The sequence below is a fragment of the Microcaecilia unicolor genome, chromosome 8 (assembly GCF_901765095.1).
Source record: "Microcaecilia unicolor chromosome 8, aMicUni1.1, whole genome shotgun sequence".
In the NCBI taxonomy this organism is placed as follows: domain Eukaryota; kingdom Metazoa; phylum Chordata; class Amphibia; order Gymnophiona; family Siphonopidae; genus Microcaecilia; species Microcaecilia unicolor.
In genome coordinates this window covers 210,922,696-210,940,979 of record NC_044038.1, presented here as the reverse complement: position 1 = coordinate 210,940,979, position 18,284 = coordinate 210,922,696, and the positions used below count along the sequence as shown (strand labels likewise).

Genomic DNA, 18,284 nt, shown 5'->3' with positions numbered 1-18,284 from the left:
TGCTACCTAGCTCATGGAGTCAAGTAGCATGTCTTTCAGAGTGGTTTTATTTATGATGTACTGTCTTCTTTTTCTCTTTAAAAAATTACGTGAGTTAATTTTGGTTATAGCCTGATAGGCTTTAGTGATTCTATAACTGAACTGGGGAAAAATAGTGCTACTTTGTTCAAAATCTATCAAACATATAAATGACAGGTGACCGACTCACCCGCAAATGCGCAGTAGAGACTTCCCTCTCTGTCCTGCCCTCGCGTCAAGACGTGATGACGTCAGAGGGCGGAACAGAGAGGCAAACGGACGCTGCCGCTGCCGCCTGGAGACAAAGCAACATCGCCGGCGCACCAACCTCCCCCCCTCCAATCCCCAACTCCGTCGCCGCTCCCGCCCCCCCTCCATATTGGGCTCACTGCACTGACATGACAGCACCTCTCACCTCCGTGTGGAAGCGCTGCAGGCAGCAGCAGATTGCTGTGCTTTCACATGGAGGTGAGAAGCGCTCTCATGTCAGTGCAGGGGGCCCGGCACGGAGGGGGGAGGGAGTGGCGGCGAGGAGGGTAGGTGGACATGGGGGAGGGCAGGGGGGAGAGAGGAGGGTTGCTGGACATGGGGAGAGAGCGGGGCAGAGAGGAGGGTTGCTGGACATGGGGGGAGGGCAAGGGAGAGAGCAGGGTTGCTGGACATGATTCGATGGAGGGGAGGGCAGGGGAGAGGAGGGATGCTGGACATGGGAGGGAGGGCAGGGGAGAGAGCAGGGTTGCTGGACATGATTCGATGGAGGGGAGGGCAGGGGAGAGAGGATGGTTGGTGGATGGGGGGAGGCCAGGGGAGACAGGAGGGCTGCTGGACATGGGAGGGAGGGCAGGGGAGAGAGCAGGGTTGCTGGACATGATTCGATGGAGGGGAGGGCAGGGGAGAGAGGAGGGTTGCTGGACATGGGGGAAGGGCAGGGGAGAGAGGAGGGTTGCTGGACATGGGGGGGAGGGCATGGGAGAGAGCAGGGTTGGTGGACGGGGGGGGGGGGGAGGCCAAGGGAAAGAGGAGAGTTGCTGGATATGGGGGGCGGGCAGGGAAGAGAGGATGGTTGGTAGACGGGGGAGGCCAGGGGATACAGGCGGGCTGCTGGACATGGGGGGGAGGGTAGGGGAGAGAGCAGGGTTGCTGGACATGGATATGGGGAGGGGAGGGCAGGGGAGAGAGGAGGTTTGCTGGACATGGATGGATGGATGGAGGTGAGAATTATTACATTTTGCAAAACACAAATCTTGCCCGTTTTAACGGGCTTAACGGCTAGTAGTGCTATAAACATTCTGTGACTTACTTCACCCTCTTCCTCTCTGCTGTGATGGGGTGTGTCTGCCCTGCTCCTTTCTCTCCTTTTTTTGTGAATTACTTTATCCTTGTTGGCTTAGTGCTGCTGTGAGCTATGTTGGCATTAAACTGAGTTTCCAATAACCACTTCAGTAGGGGGTCCTTTTACTAAGCCATGCTAAAAAGTGGCCAGCACTGCTGTCAGTGTGTGGGTTTCCCCTGCGCTGGGGCCACTGTTAGCATGGTAGTAAAATGGCGAGTCTTTTTTTTTTTTTTTTAATGGCCATGTTCTAATTTCTCCATTAGCACATAGCTATTACTGCCAGGAACTCTTATTGCCATCTATTTAGCTGGTGATAAGGGCTTCTGCGCTAATCAGATAGCTGTGGTAATGTGCCCGCGCTACCCTATTATCACAGACACTCCTACTCTTCACCCCCAGAGACACCTCCCATGGCAAAAAATATATGTATGTATTTTTTTTCCCATGGGAGTAGCACGTGCTGATGGCCGAAAACTGTGGGACGCCGCATCATGTCCCGTGGTAGTGCCCTTTTACTGTGCGGTAGGCCCGCATTAGGCTTACTGCGCCTTAGAAAAAGGGCCCCTAGGTATTTAAACATGAATGCATCATGAACATTGTAAACAAGTGCATAATATATACAAAAAAGAGGATTTGTTAAGCCAGGCTGATGAGCCTGTTGATAAGCATGCAAAACTGCTGATTTTTATTGACTAAGATTAAAAACTACAGTTTTAATCATAATACAAGTGGAATGCTGATTTTTTTTTGTATAAAATTATCCAGACTGATGTTAGATATACATACTTATGAATGTGTTGGAAAGAAAGTTTTAAGAACAAACTGAATACTCTTAATGGATGGTAGATGGAAAGCTGTATGACCTATTCAGTCAACTCATTTATTACAATTACTAAGCTTTATAATCCCTTCCTTTCCCTCAGAAATTCTATATGCTTGGCCATGCCTAGTTTAATTCAGATAATGGTTCTCATCTTAAAGCATCCATCACCCTTTCCATAAAGAAATATTTCCTTAGATTACACAGTCATCCTGTGATTCCCTCATTCAAAAACTTATTTTGAATTGAAAAGCCCACCTCCTGGACATTTAATCCATGGAAGTGTTTAATGCCTGTATCAGATCTCCCGCTCCCTATTTTCTTCTAAAGTATTCATATTGTGTCTGCCCCCATATGTTTTATGTTGGAGACCTTTTAGTAGCCACTTTTAGACCAACTTAGTCCTGTTTATATCCTTTTGAAGGTGAGATCTTCAGTTGTTTACGGTACTCCAAATGAGGTTTTGGCAAGCAAGTTTAATATTCTAGGAGTTGACATGACGTCACAAGGTTGAAGCCAGCTTCCCCCAGCAGCCGCCATATTTGAACTTCCAAAACAAACTAGCAGCTGCTGCATCCACATTGTCATTGTTCATTGTTATTTTATCTCAGTTATAGTTAGAAACATGCTGGTTTGTTCAGCATATGGATATATACGGAAGAACTACATATGGGAAACTTTCAAATAAAAAAGCAGTATGAGAGCACGTGGAGCAGTGAAAGGATTCAAGGAGGAAGGGGATTCTGTGTGTGAGACGATGAGCAGAGTTGGGGAGAGAGAGGAAGACAGAAATTCCATATCATCATGCTGATCAATCCATAGACTGGTGGGTTGTGTCCATCTACCAGCAGGTGGAGATAGAGAGCAAACTTTTGCCTCCCTATATGTGGTCATGTGCTGCCGGAAACTCCTCAGTATGTTCTCTATCTCAGCAGGTGGTGGTCACACACAGCAGCAGCTCTGGCTAGGCCTCCAAGCCTAATTTTTAGGTTTTGTTGAGTGCCTGGGGTTGAGGGCTCTTCTTGAGCAAGTGCAAACCTGGTGGCGCCAGGTCCCTCCTTTTCGCCCCCCTCCCGCTGGCTCCGTTTAAAAAAAAAAAAAAAAATTTTGAACGTCCTTAAAGGCGTTTATTTCGACGTTTATTTAAACGTTTATTGCAGCTACTCACTGGGACACCAGGTCGTTACAGCTCGGAGCGGACAGCAGGTAATTTTTACCTTTTTATAGCGGGCGGGGGTTCCCCGATTGATCTCCACGTGGCCTATGGCGTCGGAGGGCGAGGGCGCAAAGAGTCGCTCCCCGGATCGCGTGTGCACTTCTAGAGGGGATGCGGGGGTCTTAAAGTCTGATTCGCCCTTGTTGGGTGACAGTTTCGTGACCGATGAGTGTCCCGGTCCTTCCTCCGGTGTGGCGGTTTTTCCCGCCATAAACGCCCATCCCCCGCGGCTCGCCTCCGCCATATTGGCCGGCCACGCGGCTCGGACGGCTTCTTCTTGGGCCGCCCTTGAGGTGGGAGACATTGATGCCATGAACGCCCTTAATTTTGGCGACGGCACAAGCGGCTAAAGTTAAGCGCCGTTTTTCCCGCGCGGCTCCTTCGCGGAGTGTCGCGCCAGACGCCATCTTGGATGCGCAGCATGTCTCTCTCCCGCTCTTGCGAGCGCCGGTTGAGGGTGCGTCTAGGGCTGTAGCCCAGGCTGCGGAAGTGCACAGTATGCGGGGTTTCTCCCCCGAGTTTGTTTTGCTGCTGCATCAGGCCTTCCTTATGCAAAACGCTGTCCCTGCTCCCTCGTCTGGTAAAGAGGTTGAGGCCCCCGGAGGTAAACGCCCTCGGGTTGATTCCCAGGCCTTGGAGGACTTTGTCTCCTCCGATGTAGATGAGGGCAGCGTATCTGAGTTCTCCCAACGGTCCTTTGCGGATTCCTTGGAGGAGACGGATCCCCGCTCGGATGGAGCGGATGACCCCTCTGCAGCGCGGCTCTTTAGCTCAGAGGATTTGCCCAACCTGTTAATGCAGGCCATGGGCATTTTGAAGATTTCCTCTCCGGAGGACGTCTCTCCCTCAGCCCCTGTTGGCTCTGCCATTATGCTGGGGACGAAGCGCCCGCATAGAACCTTCCACGTGCATGATGCCATGCACACCTTAATTTCGGCTCAGTGGGATGTCCCGGAAGCGAGCCTTAAAGTGGTTAGGGCTATGTCCCGCCTCTATCCTTTGCCTGAAAGTGAACGTGAGGCCTATCTGTGGCCTACCGTGGTTTCTTTAATCACTGCGGTGACTAAGAAAACGACGTTGCCGGTGGAAGGTGGCACGGCCCTATAGGACGTCCAAGACAGAAGATTGGAGGCGGCCTTAAGGTCGTCCTTTGAGGCGGCTGCTTTAAGTTTGCAGGCCTCAGTTTGCGGTTCCTATGTGGCCAGGGCGTGCCTGACTATGGTGCAGCAGGCTTCCCCCTCGGATCATTCCTTGAGGGCTGATTGGCCGGCCCTGGAATCGGGCTTAGCCTATTTGGCAGACTTGCTGTATGATGTCTTGAGGGCCTCAGCTAAAGGCATGGCCCAGACAATCTCTGCGCGGCGGTGGCTTTGGCTGAAGCATAGGTCTGCGGACCACGCCTCTAAATCCCGCCTGGCTAGATTGCCTTTTAAAGGCAAGCTGCTCTTTGGGGTTGAGCTGGACAAAATCGTGACCGATCTCGGCACATCTAAGGGCAAGAGGTTACCAGAGGTCTGGGCTCGGGCTAGTGCTCGCCCCGGTACCTCCAGAGGACAGTTTCAGGAAGCCCGTCGGTACCGCCCGGGCAGGTCGGGCTCCTCTGCCCCCTCTTCCTGCAAGAGGAACTTCTCCCCCAAGCAGCATTCCTTTCGCAGAGACCGCCGTCCCGGAGGTGCTCCCTCCGGTTTTCCCCTAGGGTCTCGTACCCAATGACGGGGCCTTGGTCCACGCCCCAGTGCAGATTGGAGGACGGCTGTCCTCGTTTCTGGGCGAGTGGATCACAATAACTTCAGACGCTTGAGTGCGGGAAGTCATCAGAGACGGCTACAAGCTAGAGTTCTGCCGACCCTTAAGAGACGGGTTTGTACTCTCTCCCTGCAAGTCTCCGGTCAAGCTGTGGCAGTGCAGCAGACCTTGGACAATCTGATCCGCCTGGGTGCGGTCGTTCCGGTGCCAGAAAATCAGCTTGGCAAGGGACGTTACTCCATTTACTTTGGGTACCAAAGAAAGGAGGTTCTGTACGGCCTATCCTCGACCTCAAGGGGTCAATCAGGCACTTTCGCATGGAGACCCTCCGCTCTGTTATAGCGGCAGTGAAGGCAGGAGAGTTTCTGGCATCCTTGGACATCAAGGAAGCGTACTTGCATATTCCCATCTGGCCTCCTCATCAACGCTTTCTGCGTTTTGCAGTACTGGGCCGACACTTCCAGTTCAGAGCCCTCCCGTTCGGGTTGGCTACTGCTCCGCGGACCTTCTCCAAAGTAATGGTGGTCATCGCGGCCTTCCTGAGGAAGGAAGGAGTACAAGTCCATCCTTATCTGGACGACTGGTTGATCCGAGCCCCCTCTGATGCAGAGTGCGGAAAACTGTGAACCGGGTGGTTGCTCTTTTGAGCTCCCTGGGGTGGATCATCAACTGGGAGGAAAGCCAGCTGCGCCCAACTCAGTCCCTGGAGTATCTGGGAGTTCGATTCGACACCCAAGTGGGCAGAGTGTTCCTGCCAGACAATCGGATTGTCAAGCTTCAGGCTCAGATGGACCAGTTCCTAGTAGCCTCTCCTCTTCGGGCTTGGGACTATGTGCAGCTGTTGGGCTCTATGACGGCCACGATGGAAGTAGTGCCCTGGGCCAGGGCTCATATGAGACCACTACAACACTCTCTGCTGCAGCGCTGGACTCCGATGTCGGAGGATTATGCTGTGCGCCTTCCCTTGGACCCAGCAGTGCGCAAGGCGCTGAGCTGGTGGACGCAGACAGACAAGTTGTCTGCAGGAATGCCTCTGGTGACCCCGGAGTGGATTGTCGTCACGACGGACGCCTCTTTGTCGGGCTGGGGAGCCCGCTGCTTGGGAAGGACAGCGCAGGGGCTCTGGTCTCCTGCAGAGGTAAAGTGGTCTATCAACCTCCTGAAACTCAGAGCCATTCGGTTGGCGCTTTTGGAGTTCATCCCGGTACTGGCGTTGAAGCCTGTACGGGTCCTGTCGGACAATGCCACGGCTGTGGCCTATGTCAACTGCCAGGGAGGTACCAAAAGCGCCCCTCTAGCCAAGGAGGCCATGAATCTATGCCAGTGGGCGGAAGCAAACCTGGAACAGCTGTCAGCGGCCCACATTGCCGGAGTCATGAATGTCAAGGCGGACTTTCTCAGTCGCCATACCTTGGAGCCTGGAGAGTGGCAGCTATATGTTCAGGCGTTCTTGGACATCACGAAGCGCTGGGGCCAGCCGAGCCTAGATCTGATGGCGTCATCAGCCATTTGCCAAGTGCCGCGCTTTTTCAGCAGAGGACGGGACCCTCGATCCCTGGGAGTAGATGCTCTTCTCCAACAGTGGCCGACACAAGAGCTTCTCTATGTGTTCCCGCCCTGGCCCATGTTGGGCAGGGTGCTAGACTGGGTGGCAAAGCATCCGGGCCGGATAATCCTGGTGGGTCCGGATTGGCCCAGACGTCCCTGGTATGTGGACTTGATCAGGCTCTCAGTGGACGAACCTCTGCGACTACCAGTGGAGCAGGGCCTGTTGCATCAGGGTCCCGTGGTGATGGAGGATCCCTCCCCCTTTGGTCTTACGGCCTGGCTATTGAGCGGCAGAGTCTGAGGAAGAAGGGCTTCTCAGACAAGGTCATCGCCACTCTGCTGAGAGCGAGGAAGCGCTCTACTTCTACTGCTTACAGAAGCAGGTTCACTTTCTCCATTTACTGCTCCAATTTCTTCAGTGCTGGCGTTCCTGCAAGAAGGTCTGGAGAAAGGCCTGTCGCTCAGTTCCCTGGAAGTCCAGGTAGCGGCCCTGGCTTGCTTCAGGGGCTGCCTGAAGGGTGCTTCCCTGACTTCGCAGCCAGATGTGGTGCGTTTCCTCAAGGGAGTTAATCACCTGCGCCCTCCTCTGCACTCAGTGGTGCCTGCGTGGAATCTCAACCTGGTGCTAAGAGCCTTACGAAGCCGCCTTTTGAACCCTTGGCGAGGGCATCTCTGAAAGACCTGACGTTGAAAGCAGTCTTTTTGGTGGCTATCACTTCAGCCAGAAGAGTTTCCGAGCTCCAGGCACTCTCATGTCGAGAGCCTTTTCTGCAGTTCACTGAGGCAGGAGTGACTATTCGCACAGTGCCTTCCTTCCTGCCCAAGATTGTTTCTCGCTTCCATGTGAATCAACAGCTCTGTCTCCCTTACTTTCGTAGGGAGGACTACCCAGAGGAATACTCTGCTCTTAAATATCTGGATGTGAGACGAGTCATCATCAGATATTTGGAAGTGACCAATGATTTCCGGAAGTCGGATCATCTGTTTGTCCTGTTTGCAGGTCCTCGTAAGGGTCTGCAGGCTGCTAAGCCTACAGTGGCAAGATGGGTCAAGGAAGCCATTGCAGCGGCTTATGTGGCCGCGGGGAAGGTGCCGCCTATTCAGTTGAAGGCCCACTCCACTAGAGCTCAGGCGGCCTCGATGGCGGAGGCCGGGTCCGTCTCTTTGGCAGAGGTATGCAAGGCGGCAACTTGGGCATTGGCCCATACATTCTCCAAGCATTACCGCTTGACTGTGGCTGCTCGGGCGGAGGCCCGGTTTGGAGCTTCAGTGTTGAGGTCAGGGATTTCAATGTCCCGCCCTGGGTGAGTACTGCTTCGGTACATCCCACCAGTCTATGGATTGATCAGCATGATGATATGGAAGGTAAAATTATGTATCATACCTGATAATTTTCTTTCCATTAATCATAGCTGATCAATCCATAGCCCCTCCCAGATATCTGTACTGTTTATATTCTGGTTGCATTTTAGGTTCAAGTTTAGTCTTCAGTTACTTCAGGAGGACTTCGTGTTCAAGTTTTTTCACTTGGATTCTTCAAGAGTTGAGACGAGTTTGTGTTACAGTGAGCTGCTGCATTCCTCTCCCCTCCGTTTTACGGAGCTGGATTGAGACTTAAATTCTGCCGGCACTCCCTCCCGCTTCGTGCAGCTGTAGGGCAGCTTTGTACCCCTCCCGCTTCGGCGGTGTTAGGGTCAGTCAGCTCCTCCCGCGGTTGCGGTTGCAGGATAAGCCAGATCCCCCCGCATCGGCGGGTGTGGTGTCCCTCCCCCGCTCCGCGGGGATGAGCTGGACGGATTCCCCTCCCCCACTTGTGTGGGGATGAGCTGGGTTAATTCCCCTCCCCCGTTTCGGCGGTGGTGAGCTGGGCAGAGTGTCCCTTTGTGGGTGTAATTCTCTAAGTGCTGAGTCCTGCGGATGGAGCTTTGATATCGACATACTGAGGAGTTTCCGGCAGCACATGACCACATATAGGGAGGCAAAAGTTTGCTCTCTATCTCCACCTGCTGGTAGATGGACACAACCCACCAGTCTATGGATTGATCAGCTATGATTAATGGAAAGAAAATTATCAGGTATGATACATAATTTTACCTTAGCCAGTCAATATTCAGCCCACACTTAGGTTACCACAAGCGATTTAACTAGGCAGAAGCCTTTCCTGCCCAGTTAAATTGGTTTGCATCAGCTGGTTAGAGTCTAATCCTGGGATAGAACGAGGCATCTGGGCCATGGGTTGCTGCAGTCACTGTCACTTCAGCAGCAGTTAGTCCAGGAGTCTCTTAGGGGCCCTTTTACTAAGCCACGTGGAGGGGCATAATCGAACGAAAACGTCTATCTCCATGGGCGTTTATCTCCAAGAACGGGTCCGTGAAGGGACGGACCGAACCGTATTTTCGAAAAAATTGACGTCCATGTTTTATTCGACAATTTGTGAGCTGGGCGTTTTTGTTTTTCAGCGATAATGGAAAATGAAAGCGCCCAGCTCAAAAACAAATAAATCCAAGGCATTTGTTCGTGGGAGGGGCAGGGATTCGTAGTGCACTGGTCCCCCTCACATGCCAGGGCACTTTTACAAAAACAAAAAAAAGGTAGAAGAGCTCCCAGGTGCATAGCACCCTTCCCTTGTGTGTTGAGCCCCCCAAATCCCCCTCAAAACCCACTGCCCACAAGTCTACACCATTATTATAGCCCTAAGGGGTGAAGGGGGGCACCTACATGTGGGTACAGTGGGTTTGGGGGGTTGGACGACTAATAAGCATTAAGCAGCACAATTGTAAAAGGTAGGGGGGATGGGCCTGGGTCCACCTGCCTGAAGTCCACTGCACCCCCTAACAACTGCTCCAGGGACCTGCATACTGCTGCCAGGGAGGTGGGTATGACATTTGATGGTGAAAATAAAAAGTTGTGAAACATCATTTTTTTGTGGTGGGAGGGGGTTAGTGACCACTGGGGGAGTCAGGGGAGGTCATCCCCGATTCCCTCCGATGGTCATCTGGTCATTTAAAGCACTTTTTTGGGACCTGTTCATGTGAAAAAAGGGTCCAACAAAAGTGTCCTAAATGTTCGCTAAAAACGCCTTTATTTTTTCGATTATCGCCCTAACACGTACATCTCTCCTCAGCCGATAACCACGCCCCAGTTCCACCTTCGCCACACCTCTGACACGCCCCCATCAACTTTGTCCGCATCCGCGACGGAGTGCAGTTGAAAACGTCCAAAATCGGCTTTCGATTACCGGTATACCGATTTATTCGTTTTTGTGAGATAAACGTCTATCTCCCGATTTGGGTCGAAATCTAGGCGTTTTTCTCTTTCGATTATAAGGTGGATAGGCATCTATGCGCGCCCAATGCGCGTCAATTTGTAGTTACCTCCCAGGTACTGGTTGGCCCTTGTGGTAGTTTCCTTTTTGACATGCGTCTGCTACATGCGCCGGAAAATAATTTTTATTTTCTAGCGCACAGCAGAAACCGGACGGTAATTGTCATTCTATGGGCGTAGACAATTACCACACGGTTAACGCTTAAGACCTTACCGTTAAGTCAGTGGCTGACGATAAGGTCTCAGATCCAAAATGGAAGTGAACCAATTTTTATTTTGGCGCATGGCACCTATCTCTTACCGTTCAGTAAATCCAGACTGCCCCAATTTGACCGTTCACTTGTCTACTAGATTGTAAGCTCTTTTGAGCAGGGACTGTCCCTCTATGTAAATTGTACAGCGCTGCGTAACCCTAGTAGCGCTTTAGAAATGTTAAGTAGTAGTAGTAGTAGTAGTTTTCGGCAAAATTTTTTTAAAAAGTCCTTTTTTACAGGTGCGCTGAAAAATGGATCTGCATACTCCCAAAACATGCACCTACACTAGTGCAGCCCATTTTGCAGAGCACCTTAGTAAAAGTGCCCCTCAGAGCGCTAAAGCACGCATCCACCCTTCCACAGTTTTATTTCACTATAAGAGCACTGTTTTCAGGCTTTGAGTGTTTAGTCCTAAAGCCAGCCACTGGTAGTCCTCGTCATTTTGAGTCCAGTTAACCTTTTAGACGTTGTGCTTCCAATTTAACAAGGTTAGCAAGAGGCCATCTGTTTGTGAACCCAGTACAGCTTAAACGCTTTGGCTTTCTGGTTTTTTTTTTTTTGTTTTTGTTTTGTTTTGTTTTGGGTTTTTTTGTTTTTTCTGTTCCTCGAGTGTAATCCACAAACTGCATGGCAGGCTGACAGTTCCCTTTTTCTTGGTGAGCAAGAAACCTCCTCCCCCTTTCACAGACACCTCAAAATCCCAAACCTACCCATCTCCCCTTATATCCCCCATCCCCTCCAAAAGAAAGACTGTAAAACAGTATAAACCTCACAAGTTTTCTATTTTCTATAGCATTAGCTATTGTTTTTGTTTAATCAATATGGCAGCAAGCTCCACCCACTAGCTTCAGCCCAGATAAGCTCATGCTGTTTCCTGTCATTAAACCTCCTTGGGTCTCACCAGGGACATACACAGAGATACTATCACCTCATTTTTCCTGATGGCCATTCCTCTGTCTTTGCACACATAAGAATAACTATACTGGGACAGACCAATGGTCCATTTTGCCCAGTGTCCTGCTTCCAACAGTGGCCAATCCAGGTCACAAGTACCTGGCAGAAACCCAGTTAGCAACATTATGTGCTACCAATCCCAGGGCAAGCAGTGGCATCCCCAATGTCCGTTTCAATTACAGACTATGGATTTGTTCTCCAGTAACTTGTCTAAACCATTTTTAAACCCAGATATGCTAACCACTGTTTCCACATTCTCTGGTAGAGAATTCCAGAGCTTAACCATTCGCTGAATAGAAAAAAAAATATTTCCTCCTATTTGTTTTGGTATTTCCATGTAATTTCATTGAGTATCCCCTGGTCTTTGTACTTTTTTAAAGAGTGAAAAATCGATTCTCTTCTACCCGTTCTACACCACTCAGGATTTTATAGACCTCAGTCATATTCCCCCTCACCTCAGCCATCTCTTTTCCAAGCTGAAGAACTCTAACCTCTTTAGCCTTTCCTCATATGGGAGGAGTTCCATTCCCTTTATCATTTTGGCCGCTCTTCTTTGAACCTTTTCTAATTCCACTATATCTTTTTTGAGATATGGTGACCAGAATTGAATGCAGTGCTCAAGGCAAGGTTGCACCATGGAGCAATACAGAGGCATTATAATAATCTTGGTCTTATTTTGTATCACTTTCCTAATAATTCCTAGCATCCTGTTTGCTTTTTTGGCCACCACCGCACACTGTGCAGAAGATTTCAGTGTATTGTCTACAATGACACCTAGATCGCTTTCTTGAGTGCTGACTCCTAAGGTGGACCCTAGCATCAGGTAACTATGATTCGATTTATTCTTCCCAATATGTATCACTTTGTATTTGTCCACAATTTTATCTCCCCTGTCATCCAGTTTCCTAAAGTATTCCTTCAGTTTTCACAATCCGCATGTGTTTTGACAACTTTGAATAGTTTTTGTATCATGAGCAAATTTAATCACGTCATTCGTCGTCCCGTTTTTCAGATCATTTATAAATATATTAAATAGCACCGGTCCTGGTACAGATCCCTGCAGCACTCCACTATTCAACCTCCTCCATTGAGAAAAATGGCCATTTAACCCTGTCCTCTGTTTTCTGTTTAATAATCAGTTTCTGATCCACAAAAGGACATTACCTCCTATCCCATGACTTTTTAATTTTCTCAAGAGTCTTTCATGAGGAACTTTATTAAAAGCTTTCTCAAAATCTAGATACATCAACTGGCTCGCCTTTATCCACATGTTTATTTACGCCTTCAAAGAAACGAAGCAGATTGGTGAGGCAAGACCTTCCTTGGCTGAACCCATGCTGACTGTGTCCCATTAAACCATGTTTGTCTACGTGTTCCGTAATTTTATTCTTAATAATAGTTTCTATTATTTTCCCCGGCACTGAAGTCAGGCTTACCGATCAGTAATTTCCTGGATCGCCACTGGAGCCCTTTTTAAAAATCGGTGTTAAATTGGCCACCCTCCAGTCTTCAGGTATTACAGATGATTTTAACGATCAGCAATTTCATGTTTGAGTTCTTTCATTACCCTGGAGTGTATACCAGGCACATGTGATTTATCACTCTTTAACTTTTCAGTTTCGCCCAGTATGTCTTCCTGATTCACCGAGATTTCTTTTGATTCTTCGCTTCGTCATCTTTTAAAACTATTTCTGGTACAGCTAGACCTCTTACATCTTCTTCCGTAAAGACCGAAGCAAAGAATTCATTCAATCTCTCCGCTATGGCCTTGTTCTTCCTGAGTGCCCCTTTGCTCCTTCATGATCTAACGGTCCCACAGATTCCCTTACAGGCTTTCTGCTTCTGATATACTTGAAAAAGATGTTCCTATGAGTTTTTGTCTCCATGACAAGTTTTTTTTCATATTCTCTTTTGGCCTTCGTTATCAGTGCTAGCATCATTCTGGCTTTAGTTGTTTGCCTTTTCTACCTAAATATTTTGAAATACGATCACCTCAGGCCCATTTTTCTTTCATGCTCATATATATGTCAGTCCCTACATTGTATCGACCTACTTGGATTCTGCAGCCCATATGCAGTGCCTTGCATTTTTAGAATTTTATCTTAGCTGCCAAATTCAAAACCATTCTTCAAGCTTTTCTAGATCTTTCCTCCTGTTATCCATACTTCCAGAATGTCTACCATGTTGCAGATTTTGGTGTCACCCACAAACCTTTAACAACATAAGCATTGTTATACTGGAACAAACCAAAGGTCCGTCAATCTAGTATCTGTTTCCAACAGTGGCCAATCTAGGTCACAAATGGCTAGTAGGATATCAAAAATATAAAGCATTTTATACTGCTTATCCCAAGAATATGTAATGGATTTTCCTAAGTCTATCTTAATAATGGCCTATGGAATTTTTTAGGGACTTGTTTGACAGCCCTTTTATAATGGGGCTCATTTTCAAAAGAGAAAAACATCCAAAAATGGCATAAAAGCATATTTGGATGTTTTTCTAACAAAAAGTCCAAAATTTTTAGACGTTTTTCTATGAAGTCCATCAGAAGTGCGTTCAAATCACAAGGGGCGGGGTCTGGGCGTTCCTAACACTTGGACCTTTTTCAGCCATAATGAAACAAAACAAAACCATCCAGGACTAAAACGTTTTGAGCTAGACCTGTTTTTATAACAAGGCACAAAAAGGTGCCCTAAATGACCAGATGACCACTGGAGGAAATCGGGGATGACTTTCCCTTACTCCTCCAATGGTCACTAACCCCCTCCCACCCCACAAAAATATGATTAAAAACATTACTTGCCAGCCTCAGATGTTATACTCGGGTTCATTAGAGCAGCGTGCGGGTTCCTGGAGTAGTCTATTCATGGGTGCAGTGCACTGCAGACAGGTGGACCCAGGCCCATACCTCTCCCTACCTGTTACACTTGTGGAAACTAAGCCTTCCAAAACTCACCAGAAACCCACGTATAGGTGCCCCTTCACCCATAAGGGCTATTGTAGTGGTGTACAGTTGGGGGGTAGTGGGTTTTGGGGGCTCAGCAGACAAGGGAACAATGGTGAGATGTGTACCTGGGAGCATTTATTTGAACTCCTTTAGTGCCCCATTGCTATCCTGGAATGCTGTGTGGCCAGTCTACTAAGAATGCTGGCTTCTCCTACATTCCAATGGCTTGATTTTTATTGCATTTTTCAGTTGGACTTTTTTTTTTTTTTTTTTTCCGAAAATGGGCCAAAAAGATAAACACATAGAGACAATTTAGTAAACAGCCATTTTCAAAAAAAGAGAGACATTTTTCTATTTTGAAAATGGCTATATTCCCCTGTTGAATTTTGGAAGTTGGACTTGGATGTCATATCGAAAATGCCCCTCCATGTCACTTGCAAAAAATGTTGTAAAGAATTGGACTGAGCCCTGTGGCATACCGTGGCAGTGCAACATAGTCAAATTGAACTTCCTTTACCACTACCCTTCATATGCACTTATGTTGACATATATTAACTTTGCTGATATATTGATTTTTGGTACATTCTCCCGACTAATGCCAAATATTTGCGTTTACAGGCATTCTTCTTACTATGTATAGGTACAAAATAAGCCTGAAAGACCGTCAACAGCTCTACAAGCTGATGATTAGTCAGCTGCTTTATGATGGTTACATCAATATTGCCAATGGTTTGATAAATGAGATAAAACCACAGTGTGTGTGTGCACCATCTGAACAGCTGCTGCATCTCATTAAAGTAGGTAAGTGGCAGTGCATTTCATTTTTTTCACACTTGTTTATTTTTTTTAATGCATTTATATTTAGCTTGCACATTTTCATTAGTAACTGGTGTTATATTTAGGTACTGGAGGTATTTCCCTTTCCTCAGAGGACTTGCAATCTAAGGGCTAGATTTACTAATGTGTTAACACAGGTCCTGTTATTGTCAGTAGGGCCTATTTACTAAACGGGGCACATACCTTGCATTATATGTTAACGCACATTAGTAACTAGCTCTAAGGGTAAAATGGTTTGCTTAAGGTCACAGGGAGTCTTAGTGGGAAAAGCAGGATTTAACCCTGGCTTTACTGCCCTAATTGCTAAGCTGCTCCTCCATATATAAACTACTTCTCTAAAAACCACCCAAAGTGGTGTATGATGATATGCATCACAGTTAACAGATAAATATAGGTAAATTATATCTAAATAAAAATAAATATGACAGTTTTGTAAATAAATACATTGCCAAGAGCCCTAATTGATTCCTGCCAAGAGAGGCATAAACATATTAAGTTGCAAAATCAATAAGACTGGGCCGTAAGTGCATCAACAATGATCCCTGCACACAGCTACTGTACGATCTACCACATAAGTAATGAAATCCTTTAGTATCTTCTGGCTGGAGTTCTTTGTTTATTGCTTATTTAGGTTCTTAATACATTATTATCTTTGTAGAGGATGAAAATGCTGGGGTAGAAGTAGTTTAAAGTCGGAGTTAAAACTGAAATGACTACTGTTGCAGAAAATGATAAAATGTTCTCAGGTTTTAAGGTTTGACTGATAATCATCAAATCTCTAATTGGATTTTCTGGATTGGATTAATAAAAGCATTTGGATTATTTCTCAGCACCTTATTCAGCTAATGGTTTTGTGTTTTATTTTGTATCTAGATTTGTTTTTGACATGCAGGGCTTTCTGTAGTTCTGCACCGCATGCCATACATAGTGGTGATGGACTTTCTTGTTGAAGCTAAATAACGCTTTTGGAAATCACATGGTGTAATCTTCTGATATTAGATCAGTCCCACCGAAAGGTCCTGGGTCCACTTTCCAGAGGCAGTAGGGCTAGCAAAATAATACAGAGAAACAAGGGGGCTCATTTTCAAAGCACTTAAACTTACAAAAGCTCCGGTTTACTAAGCAGCGCTAGCGCTGACCCCAAAGTTTCATAAGTTGCTATGCAACTTTGTAAGTCTACGTGCTTTGAAAATACACCTTAAAACACCTTGGTAGTAGTTAAGCTTGCTACAACACTTAGCACAGATCATTGCAAAGCTGTTCCTGTCGATATGTGTGTGGCTAGTTGAGTATATGTCTGGAGTGGAGGAGTGGCCTAGTGGTTAGGGTGGTGGACTTTGATCCTGGGGAACTGAGGACGTGCAGGACGTCAGACTCACAGAAACAGAAGCCTGCGCGGCCACATTGGTGATCTGCAAGGGCCGACTTCTACATGGAATGTTGCTAGTGGAATAGCAACATTCCATGTAGAATCTCAAATAGTAGCAACAGTGGAGGAGTGGCCTAGTGGTTAGGGTGGTGGACTTTGGTCCTGGGGAACTGAGGAACTGAGTTCGATTCCCACTTCAGGCACAGGCAGCTCCTTGTGACTCTGGGCAAGTCACTTAACCCTCCATTGCCCCATGTAAGCCGCATTGAGCCTGCCATGAGTGGGAAAGCGCGGGGTACAAATGTAACAAAAAATAAAAAAAAATACATATGTGTGCATGCGTGTGGTGTCTGGATTTGTGGGCCCCCTTTCTCTCTGGACTCCTGTGATTTTACTTATGTGGTAGATCATACAGTAGTTTGTGCAGGGATCATGGTTGATGACATGTAACCCTACTTGTTGAGTCCTTTAAGGCAATTTAGTATGTTTATGCCTCTCTTGACAGGAATCAATTAGGGCTGTTGGTTGTGTATTTAATTATTTACCAAACTGTCATATTTATATTTTTGTTTAGATATATTTACCTATATTTTATCTAGAAGGTAAACTTGGTACAGCACTTAGCACAGATCATTGCAAAGCTGCTTCAAAGGGCATGTGTGTGGCTGGTTGAGTATATATCTGTACATATGTATGCATGTGAGTGTTGTTTGGATTTGTGGGCCCGCTATTCCATTAGATTGTAAGCTCTTTGAGCAGGGATTGTCCTTCTGTGTTAAAATTATACAGCGCTGCGCAACCCTGGCAGCGCTCTAGAAATGTTAAGTAGTAGTAGTAGTATTTCTCTGGACCCCTATAATTTTATACATGCTGAAAAAAAAGAATTGTAATACCTTCATCTTCGTGTTTCTTACCATTTGGTTTGTATCTTTTCATCTGGAGACACCTCTTTGTTATTCAGAGCACTGTTCTTGTGACATGTCTCTAGAGCTTTTGGCTTATGACAGCCATTAGGTCTACATATGTCATGAGGGGTCAGGACTGTAGCACGTCTCAAAGGCCTTTAGTCAGGTTGACTTTGGTTAGGTGAATTAGTGGTACTGAATAGCACTGTGTAATGCTGACACATGGTATCAGAAATTCATCTGTTTGTACATATTAAGGATGTGGATTATAAATTGCAAGAAATAAAATGCGGTTGTGTTTTGTTCTGGTGCTGTTGCTTTCAGGAATGGAGAATGATGATAGTGCTGTCCAGTATGCAATTGGTCGCTCTGACACTGTGGCCCCAGGCACAGGCATTGACTTAGAATTTGATGCAGATGTCCAAACTATGTCTCCTGAAGCCTCAGAGTATGAGACCTGCTATGTCACCTCTCATAAAGGACCTTGTCGTGTAGCTACATATAGCAGAGATGGGCAATTAATAGCCACAGGCTCTGCTGATGCTTCAATAAAGATACTGGATACAGAGAGAATGTTGGCAAAGAGTGCTATGCCTATTGAGGTAAGGAATGGCTGGATATTGGTATTTCAAAGCTGTATGCTTGTATTTTTCAAATTGCTGTTTGAAAGTTTTTGGTTTCATATTCTTATGCATAAAAATGCAGTTTGGGGAAAAAAGCTACAACAATTTGTCTTATGGATAGACAATGATAAGGTTATAGTTCGTCAGACCAGGTAAATATTGATGTAGGACGAACACCTACTCATATGTTGGGTCTTGTATACGTTTGTTAAGATGATGGTAATGAGGTTTTATTTGCTACTACTTGAAGTCTGTTTATCCTGTAACTACCTGTTCAAGAACAGGGGCTTCCAATGACTAATATACAGAATGGAGGCAAACATAAAAAGATTTTACACGTGTAAATGTTTCCCCTACATTTAAAAAGAAAAGAAAGAAGGTATTGACAAT

The 18,284-nt window shown here is 46.9% G+C and overlaps 1 protein-coding gene across 1 annotated transcript in view; it reads left to right on the top strand.

Annotated features, from left to right (window-relative positions):
- Positions 1-18,284, top strand: part of CSTF1 (cleavage stimulation factor subunit 1) — a 29,304-nt gene that overhangs the window by 2,265 nt on the left and 8,755 nt on the right. The window contains exons 2-3 of the mRNA XM_030211520.1: positions 14,779-14,961; positions 17,596-17,873. Of these exons, the coding sequence (XP_030067380.1) occupies positions 14,793-14,961; positions 17,596-17,873 (447 nt within the window). The 5' untranslated portion in view covers positions 14,779-14,792. The remainder of the gene's footprint in view (positions 1-14,778; positions 14,962-17,595; positions 17,874-18,284) is intronic.